Source organism: Salvia miltiorrhiza, chromosome 5 (genome assembly GCF_028751815.1).
Source record: "Salvia miltiorrhiza cultivar Shanhuang (shh) chromosome 5, IMPLAD_Smil_shh, whole genome shotgun sequence".
Taxonomy (NCBI): Eukaryota; Viridiplantae; Streptophyta; class Magnoliopsida; order Lamiales; family Lamiaceae; genus Salvia; species Salvia miltiorrhiza.
In genome coordinates, this window is record NC_080391.1 from 52,155,093 (window position 1) to 52,165,808 (window position 10,716).

A 10,716-nucleotide genomic window follows, 5' to 3' on the forward strand; every position below is an offset into this window, starting at 1 on the left:
CCGAAAATAGCGCAAGCATCTACTAAAAGTTTTAACGTCATAGCTTTTGAAATGTTACAAATACTTTTAATATTTTTTAACAATCACAATATTCCAAATTCCTTTTAACAAAACAATATTGTAATAACGGAAACATTTTAAGGTCCCCTGGAAGTTACAAATTTGAGTAAACACTAAATAGCTTTCGATACCTAAGCAATTATCAACCTTACTCGATTTTCGAATGCTACAATAATCTATAATCAAATTTGAGGAACAGGAAAAGATGGACAAAAATGTGAATAAATAGCAACAAGTTCTATTCCTATGAACCTATGTCCAGTCAACTCCAGAAGCCCCAATAATTGTTACAAGTCATTACCAAGTGAGTTCATTTGCTAAAATAGAAGAACCCAATTAAAAAAACTCCAAATTAAAACTTCAAAGATTGATTATCAATCGATCCAAAACTGATAAAAGCACACACTAAAAATGTAAAGAAATGGAGATAGAAAGCACATATTCGACAGAATACTTTGTGAGCAAAACAAAACTTCCAAAGGCTTAGCTTCAGGAGAAAAATACATCCAAACGCTTATCGCCTCCTCATTCCACGACCACCGTAGCCACCTCTTCCTCGACCTCTACCTCCCATAGCAGCGGCATCTCCTTGAGCGCTCTCGGACTGCAACATAAGGAGTGCCATTGTGCAAATAAATTCGGATTAACAAACATAATACAACCCACCCTTCAGCAGGAAGTGAAACATGTGCAACAGAATCATCTAAGATAACAGCAGCATCAATCAAGGCAGCCTATCGTAAATGAAATATTTAAGTATAAGATGCTAATTGAGTCAACTCAATCCGATAATGTACTGTACTAAAGCACTCCACTGATGAGAATTGCATGAAATAACTGACTATAGTCTCCCATCTGAGTTCTGCTATAGGCCGTAAAATTTATGAGTAACAGAGTGGGAAGCATTACGAAAAGAAAATGAACCAAATTTTCAGATTACCTTGGGGTTTTTAACAGTTTCATCAACACTTAAGACAAGGCAAGCAGCTTCGGTAGCAGCGTTTATGGCATTTATCTGTGGAACAAAAGTTAGGAAACAGTGTAAGTGTTACGAGTGTAACGACGAAATAAGCAATGGGTCCAATTAACTGATAGGATAAAATATACCTTGACAACTGCTGGTTCCCACACAAAGTTGGCAAATGAATCTGCAATTCCACCAGTATTAATGTCTACACCATAAGGTGCACCCTCTCCTGTTAATAATCCAAATTTCGTTAGTAAAAGGTTGTGTTTTACATTGGAGAATGATGATAGACATCTCGGTGTTGGAACTAATCATCTCCACCTAGCAAGAATACAGCAAATAGGCCTACTACATTTAATAGTACTTAATAAAGAGAAGCTAACCAGATGGAAGGGCATGTTTTTGTCTCAGTTTGTTCAGCACATCAGTTGCATCAAAACCAGCATTATCACACAGTTGTCGTGGGATTACCTGTAACATGGCAGCAAACGCTGAATCAGATAGCACAGAAGAGCATAGTGACCACCATATCAATAGAACCAGATACAACCACAAGCATTCAGATTCACCATACAAGTCAAAAGCAGCGGTGCATAACATATAATAAGAATCAAATTGAGAACAAACCAAGCAAAGGAACGAGATTTCTACTGCTTCCCATCAGTGTTTCAATCCATTACACCACAATGATTACACAAAAATAATGGAAGAGGACAAATTAACAAGGTTGCAATCTAGCACATGATACTTTGAATTGAGATAGAGATGCTGATGCAAGCTCTTCCGTTTTATGTTTTCGAGCTTTCTCTTTATTTCAGTTAGCATTCCACCAGAAAGTCAAGAATATCAAACTGTTTTATTTCAATTATCTCTGGCATAACAGAAGAATGTGAATGCACATATCTTTACCTACTGCATTTCTGTCCAATAATATGAAAACATTGCTTCAAATCGTTGAACATACTTCCTAGTAAAATTACCTCAAGGGCTTTTGCATAGGAGTTTATAAAGAGTTGTGACTTCCCAGCTATGGTGCGTGCATGCTGCCTCAAGTACCTGCTAATCTCCATCTGCAGATGCAAATTAAACATCAAAACTGCAACTATAAACACCTTCAAACACTACTAAACATTGCTTAAAGCAGAAGATAGATCGTACATCAATAGCACCACCACCAGCAACTACAGTTGAGTTCTTCAGAGCCCTTCTAACGATCATAATAGCATCATGTAAACTCCGCTCTGCCTCCTCAATAAACTAAATCATCAAAGACAATTATCAGAGGCGAATCTAGATAAACAAGAGTAGGGAAAGCACAAGGATGATAAAGACCAAACCTGATCTGCACCGCCACGAAGAACAATTGTGGCAGTCCGACCAGAGGGGCATCCACTAAATATATTAAATCGCTCATTTCCAACTTGCTTCTCTTCAAATATGTCACAAGTACCAAGGACCTTTCAAATAGAAGAGTGGAGAAAACCAAAAGGTCAGCAGAGAGAAATTAACAGATTATTTCTAAAACCTTAGGCAAAAACATATTTAATTTGTAAAAATGTGGGGAAAAGAATAATCAAAACTGAGTCTGAGTGGTGTTAAGGGAATCAAAATTTTTATTATCACTAGTATTATTGTTATTATTTTCAAAGCAAGAGAATACCTCGTCAATAATGTTGTTCACAGTTGTCTGAACAGTTCCACCAGCAGCAGCTGCAACCCGATGCAGATCTTCCTCAGCAACACGACCAGCACAAAAGATATCACGGTCTGCAAAATACTGCATATAGACAATAAATTCACAATGTTTACCAGAAGCCTTCCTTCCCCTAGTCATGACTGCAATTTACAGCCCCACTATTCTTGAATGAATTGACAAGTAAAATCCATATAGTCATTTTAGTGAAATGTAAGCCTTAACATGCAATACATGTTATGAATTCCCTCAAAATGACCAAGTTCATTCACAATAAAAATGTTAAAATCTAGTACCTGAGTTGCCAGATCACCAATAGCAAGCCGTGACAGAACGACTTTGGCTCCACTCTTCACACATTTATCCAATTTGTCATAAATGATATTCCATTCTGCGTCTACGATTGACTGGTACTGCAACGGATCCGACAACCTATCAAAACACCCAAAATAAGAAATTTCGGAAGAAAGGGAAGCCACTTTGCAGGATATGAGGCAAATCCAAAAAGGTAGGACACTCAAACCTGATCTCTGCATTTTCTTTCTCTGATTTTAGCTCTAGTTCAATGTTAAGCAGAAGTATCTTGGGATTTAGAAACTTTTTTGGTTGCTGCTCAAAACCAGCATATGAGAATGTCTTTTTGAAGGCAACACCATTCACAAGAAAAGAATCCCTCATGGTACCTCCAGGAACCTATAAAAGTAAATTAGAATGAAAGCTGTAATCCAATAATCAGAAGAAGGAAGGGAAAAGCGAAGACACAAAGATATTAAGGATCAAGGCAAATGATATATCAGCAACAGCTCCATTCAACTTAAATATTGCACTGCATGCAAACAGTGGGAAAATAAATACTCTCTCCGTCCACAAAAAATTGTCCTAGAAGGGGACGGCACGAGTTTTAACAAAGAAACTCAAGTGTATTGTGAATGGAGAAAGGGTCTCGCTTAAAAGGTAGTGTTAATAATGATAACTAATTGTATTCTGAGTGGAGAAAGGGGCCCACCATGTGGTTAAAAGGATAAATAAGTAGATGTATTGAGAATAATAAGTTGTGGGGTATTGTCCAAAAATGGGAAGGGACTAATTTTTTGTTGATGTCCCAAAATGGGAAAAATGAACTATTTTTTGTGGACGGAGGGAGTAATACTCTTAGTATTCTGAACATGCCCATGTCTAGACTCTAGATAGTGCTTCCACTAAGAAATGTACGTAACAACATCAACCTCAGCCATTTACAATATATATAGTTTGGGTCAAAGACCCATAGCAACTCCAGTTGCAACAAATTGCCAGATTTGAAGCATCATATTAGATCCAAACACCTTAGGTCAAATCCTTTACTTGCCGAGCTTAAAAATTTAAAATTGACTACCTAACAGCCTACCGGCTACTGCATGTGCTCCTTAAATTGTTTCCTTCATAAGAAATGATGTGGCACCATGCACATTCAGAATGCATGAATCACGAAAAAGTGTTCGTCCAATGTATCACCAGAATGATCTTGGGAAAAGAAAGATACAGGGTAGTACACTTCAAGATAATACTTATGATGCTAAACATGTTTCCTGCCAATTGCCATCCAAAATCTGAAACCCAGACATTCTACAAGAATTTGTGAAACTTTCATACACATGGTTTACAGAGACTAAAGCTTTCAGACACAATACATAACTATGTATCATAAGCAAAGAACAGAAGACCAAAATAATGGAATGTTCTTATAAACAGCCATGAGAATAAATAGGAACCAAAGTAAATGCAAAATCCACGCACCTTTTTCATCCCAATCATGTTTAACCCAAAGATTCTACAAGAATTAGTGAAAGTTTTAAACACACAGTTTGCAGAGACTAAAGCTTTCAGGCACAATACATAATTATGCTGCATAAGCATAAGCAAACAGCAGAAAACTAAAATAATGGAAGACTCTTAAAAACAGGCGTGAGAATAAATAGGAAACAAAGTAAATATAAAATTCAAGCACCTTTTTCATCCCAATCATGTTTAACCTATCTTCAAGCCCAATAGCAAGGACAGCATCCACAACCATAGTTGCAAAAAACTCCTTTTCACCACCAATAAGCTTCGAAGATAGTGTTGTCGCAGCACATTTTGCCAGTAAACTTTTCTTTTCTTCCAAGCTTTTACCTTCTATGCTAACAGCTAACTCTTTGATCTTCTCAATTGCCTAGCAGAGTAAAGAAACATGAGATTCAAGAGGCTTTGATGTTAGACCTATTCCATAATTTGAACAGACAAAAGTAGACTCATATATACCAAAGAAGAAGCTGTGCGATAACTTCTTATAAGATTTTGAGGATGAACTCCATCTTCAATAAAAGGCTTTGCTTCCTTTAAGAACTCTCCTGCAAGCAGAACTACTGTAGTGGTTCCATCACCAACCTGTGGAATAAATAGAACAACATTAAACTTTAGCTGGAATAAAATCAGTTAAACAAATGCAGTGGCATGTGAAACTTTAAATAAAGGGTTACTTAAGCCATACTCCCTCCATTCCATAAGAGTGTGCACTCTTTTCCATCTTGGGACGTCCCACAAGAGTGCACTTTCCTTTTTTGGACTCTTTCTTTCACTAATAAAAGTTCCACTAACAACACTCACCTAAAATTTATTAAAACCCATGCCACCAACAATCATGCACACTCTTATGGGACGGAGGGAGTATTAGTGTATTACTCAACTCATCTTGAATGGATGGCAATGGAAGTATACCAGAAGTTATCAGTTGTAGTATGCATGTACGCGAACACAGGCAAGAGAGAGAGAGAGAAGAAATCAAAAAATAGAAACAAAAGTAACTCGCAGCTAAATTATAAGGAAATAATACCTCGGAATCTTGGGATTTTGCAATGTCAACAAGGATCTTGGCAGCAGGATGAACAATGTCAAGAAGCTTCATTATGGTGGCACCATCATTAGAGATGGTGGTATTCCCCTTGTCATCATGGATCAATTTGTCCATGCCCCTTGGACCAAGAGTAGTTCGCACGACATCAGCCACAGCCGAGCACGCATTTATGTTGCTTATTAATTGTGGTTTTCCTTGAGATGTATCAGTTCCTTCCTTGAGCAGTATAATTTGGGGTTGCTGTTGTTTTATCACCCAATATAGCAGATTTTAGTGCAAAGAGAACAAAGTAATCATAGAAGACTACCAACAAATCATGTACAGTTGGTTCTGGGAGTGTGGTCGAGGAGAAAAAGGATATAAACAGGCAGGAAAATTACGCACAAATCATTTACCTACGCAATCCTTTGTTAGCCTCAGTGGATCTGTATTAAATTCACAAACTTTCCCCACATTATTAGCTCATACAGTTTCTAAGTAATGGTTATGCATTGATCATCTTGTTTTACCATATTATATTGTAGCTTCAGCTAGTCAAGACAAACAAAATCAATTAAAAAAATTCTTAGAAATATCTATTGCAGAAAGCTAACTCGGTAAAGCATGTTTGTATGGCTATATTGTCTTCAAACACATACAGACAGTGATAAATTCTTCTTTTATCTACCAGTTTGTACTTCACAACTCAATAGCAATCATCCCAGTCCTCAACAGAACCTATACACAGTTTCCTCACTTAGAGTTCTCATTCATGTATCTACCTAAACTTTCAGATTCACATCACGGCTTTCTCAAGCAGGGGTAGGAGTTGGTTCACTAGCAAGATCTGGCAATTTAACCCTCCCGCGACACAAAATGTTAGCAGATATTGCACTGTGTTTATTGCTTATAGCTGAAGAGAACAACGATGATTAACAAGTAAAATGAGATTTCATTTATCAGCTTCTATCTTCTGCTATCTACTCACACAGTTGCGCAAAAGAAGGTGAGTAATTAAGTATCCGAGTAAGATTTTCTCGCAAATGAAAATGCCGCAAAACGAAATCTAACATCCAAAAAGGCGAACATCAGCAAAACTCCAAACAACGGAGCTAGAGAGAGCGTTGATGCACCAAAAATGTAGAATCGCAAAGCGCGAAGAAGCATACATCTAGAAAGAGGGAATCTCTACATCCAGCAACAAAATGTAATGATATGACATAGAGAGATAGAGAAAGACAGATCGAGCTCACCAGCATAGATGACATTGTTAAGATTTGAGTTTCTCCGTGAAGATTGTGGCTTCGTAGCGCGAGGAGTTGAAGCGAGAGAATGAATGAATGTTCTAGGGTTTAATGGCGAGGCCTTTGGAGGGTTTCTAGTGGTTTTTTTCTTTGAAACTTAAGAGCGTGTTTGGGTTTTTGTAACAAACCAAAATGAAAACTCTCCGCTTTTAAAAATGTTACCATGAAAAGTAATGAAAGCAAAAAATTAAGTATTTTACAGTATTTACTTTGTTTATTGTAATTACTCCACTATTTTAGTGATATATTTTGAGGAGTTCGATTTTGAAAAAATGAGTCAAGTTAATTATAGGTTGCTGATATAACTATAAGCTTGTTTATAAGCAAGTTATCATTACAAGTGATATATATATTTGGTTTAATTGCAAATCAAGTTTATCATCTTAAATCCAATTTATAATTACAACGTTACTTTTAAAGTGTTGCAAAATTAATAGCTAACCATACATATTGAGCACAACACACCACACCTGTAGAAGGGAATAACACATTGAAGCAAAAACCTTTTCTTCTTTTCTTTGAGAGAACATTGAATTTGAAGCAAAAACTTATATTCTCATTAACCATTCCATGCTCAATTTGGGAGCACAAAGTTAGTTCTCAAGTTCGTGGAAGTTACTTGATTTTAGATATGATATCAACTAAATATAAGTAGTTTTATCACTCATGATGATGCGTGATTTCGCAAATATATCTCGTTTTGTAGACTGCGTTTCTCGACTTAAAGACTTTATGTATCTCATTGTATTTATTTAGGGATTATGGCAAAAAATATATACGAATTTTGAAAAAAAAATTGCAATTTTTTCACTCGAACTTTCAATTAAGTCACGAAATACATGAATTTATATATTTTTTTTGAAGGGACATGAATTTATATTTTTAATATAATTTTCACCTAAATTTGACTTTCAACGAAATTAAAGCTTAGTTGACAATTGAAATTAAGTCAAATATATTAATTTTTGTCTTCTTAGACCTACAAATTTCTAAATACTTCTCATCACCAGAAGTTAGACTAGTATCAGATGAACTTTCGGACTGCCAACTAAGCTCTGATTTCGCCGAAAGTCAAACTCATGTGAAAATTTCAACAAAAATATAAATACATGTATTTTTGTCTTAATTGAAAGTTCAGGTGAAAATTATAGTAGTATTTTTTAAAAAAAATTCGTGTATTTTTTTTTGTCATAACCCCATTTATTTAAGTTATTTTTGTAATTTTGTGTATCTATGTTTTTGATCAATTTCAAATTGTAATATAATTATTGTGTAATCTACATTTTATTAAATATAGGGTTAATGGCCAGAAAATACACGAACTTTCACCGAATTTGCAAATTGCACATGACTTTCAAAAATAGCCCCAGAATACATGACCTTTTAATTTAATTGCAAATTGTACACGCGTTGACCAACACAGTAATCCTTGTTGACGTGGCTATCGGAATTTTCCTACGTGGACGACCGGCGACGATGGGAATACGACGTCGTTTTTTACTTACATTTTAACACTAAAAACGACGTCGTTTTGAGTAATTATATTTATTATAAAAAATCCTCAAATTTGCAATCCACCGCCACTGTCGTTTCAACATTCTTGCTTCTCTCGGCCTCTTGTAGCTCTCGGGAGGCAAGCCATCAGATGAATCGGCCGAGTTCTCCGGTTCGAAGTCATCATCGGAGTTGACAGCAGGCCTTTTACGGTTAGGCGACAACTGGAATTGGGTGGAATTGGACTGAATCCCGACGGGGATTCCGATGGGAACTCTTTGATAGTGGTTACTGGACTCCGGCGGCGGAGGAGTGGTGGAGATTCTCGTGGTTGAGCTCCAGGTACCTCTCGCCCCAGGCCTCGATTAGGACGGCGGTGGCGTCTTTGCTCCAGCAATCCTCTCGGTCGCCATCGGAGTTGGGGGTTTTCTGGTTCTGGATGGAGAGAGCGAGGGTTAGGGAGTTGGAAGAGGGCGGTGGGGCGGCGGCGACGGTGATGACGATTCGCCCGTTGGGTGCGGCGGGGGAAGGCTAGGACTGGATTTCTTCGTCGTCTTCCATAGATGGGCGAGATCTGGGTGATTGAATTAGGCTGGAACTGTAGAGAGAGAGAATGGGGGCCGGGGGTTTTCTGGTTCTGGATGGGGAGAGCGAGGGTTAGGGAGTTGGAAGAGGGCGGTGGGGCGGCGACGACAGTGACGGTGATCTGCCCGTTGGGTGCGGCGGGGAAACTGGGACTGGATTCGTCTTCGTCTTCCATAGATGGCGAGATATGGGTGATGGAATTAGGCTGGGACTGTAGAGAGAGAAAGAGGAATTATGTTTTTTTTTTTCAAAACGACGTCGTTTTGAACGCGTGGCTTGCCACCGTGTAATAAATGCCACATGTAATTCCATGTAGTTTAAAATAGTGTCCACGTCATCGCCGGTCAAACATAAGAGTGGTCGGAATTTTCGCCGGGTGCAAATTGCAACTAAATTAAAAGGTCATGTATTATGGAGCTATTTTTGAAGGTCATGTGCAATTTGCAAATTTCGAAATAGTTGATGTATTTTTCGGCTATTAACCCTTAAATATATTAATAAATTATTAATCATATAAATTGATGAGGAGTAAATCATGCATCAGCGCTGTCGAGCAATCATCAAGGGTCCTGAGCAGACATTTTCATTAATGCATATATATATATATATATATATATATATATATATATAAGAGCACGCTCCAGTGAGACCCCCTATTTTTCGTGTAACATAAGTACAATGAATAAGACATATAATACTAATGAACAAAACGCATATCTAATGAACAAGATGTATATACTGATGAAAAATAAAATTTAAAAAATTCGTAATGAATAAGACATATATACTGATGAACAGGGCCGTATATACTGATGAACAATGCAGTATATACTGATGAATAACAAAATTTAAAATATTCTGCTCCCTCCAGGATTCGAACCCTGCGAAAAAAAATCACCCTCTAGATACAATATCAGCCATATGATTGATAAAATAAACGCACCAGATCGTGCCTTAGATCTCACTAAAATTAAGGGGTCTCATTGGAGCGGCCCCCCCTATATATATATATATATATATATATATACATACATATATAGGGAGAGGTTCTAATAAAAACCTCTATTAAAATAAGAACTAGGAACCTAATCTTTACCTTTAAAATTTTAGATCTAATGGTTAAGATTAAAGCACTTTAAAAATCATGACTAATTAGGAGGGACTAATTTGAGTTGCCGTTTTTTTCTCTTTTTAATAATTTAAAGGTTATTTAAGTAATTTTAAAGGTTAGTAGTATGAGATTTTTAAGGGATCACTTATATCATTTACGGTGTATGATTTTATTTCATTTTTGTTTTAGTTGACGCATACATCTATGGTTTATGTATATATGTTTTATTTGTTTGTAGTGTTTTGGTTATCGTTAGTTTTTTATGTTATGTTCTTACTTTTAAATTTTAACTTTTATGAAGTTAGTTTTAAAAATGCAATTCATTGCATATTATGCAATTAATTTGTTGTGATACAAAATAGATATTTTAACTCTAGGCATAGATATTTGTTGTGCAACTCGAATTTACCCATAATACAAAGTTCAATCTCTCACATATGCAACTAACATATTTCACATAAATATGTTTTACTTAATAACATAATATTTTTATGACAATAAATAATGTTCACTATGTAACTTTGCAATTTATTTATAATATTTCATATTTCGAATTTTTAACAATGTAACTATGCAATTTACAGTTGCACAAATGCAACTAAGGCAAAAAGCCATGTGTTTGCTATTATACATATTTTGTGCAACATAATA

At 36.3% G+C, this 10,716-nt stretch overlaps 1 protein-coding gene across 1 annotated transcript; it reads right to left on the bottom strand.

The window, feature by feature from the left end:
- Positions 1-278: 278 nt before the first annotated feature.
- On the bottom strand, positions 279-7,137 carry LOC131024919 (T-complex protein 1 subunit eta). Its single transcript, XM_057954479.1, has 14 exons — positions 6,825-7,137; positions 5,572-5,832; positions 5,001-5,126; positions 4,708-4,911; positions 3,244-3,413; positions 3,017-3,152; positions 2,688-2,804; positions 2,365-2,484; positions 2,186-2,284; positions 2,008-2,097; positions 1,411-1,498; positions 1,168-1,256; positions 1,001-1,075; positions 279-664 (listed from the first exon to the last, which is right to left on the bottom strand). The coding sequence occupies exons 1-14, from the start codon at positions 6,837-6,839 to the stop codon at positions 575-577; spliced, it is 1,680 nt and encodes a 559-aa protein (XP_057810462.1). The 5' UTR covers positions 6,840-7,137; the 3' UTR covers positions 279-574.
- Between the last annotated feature and the right edge of the window lie 3,579 nt (positions 7,138-10,716).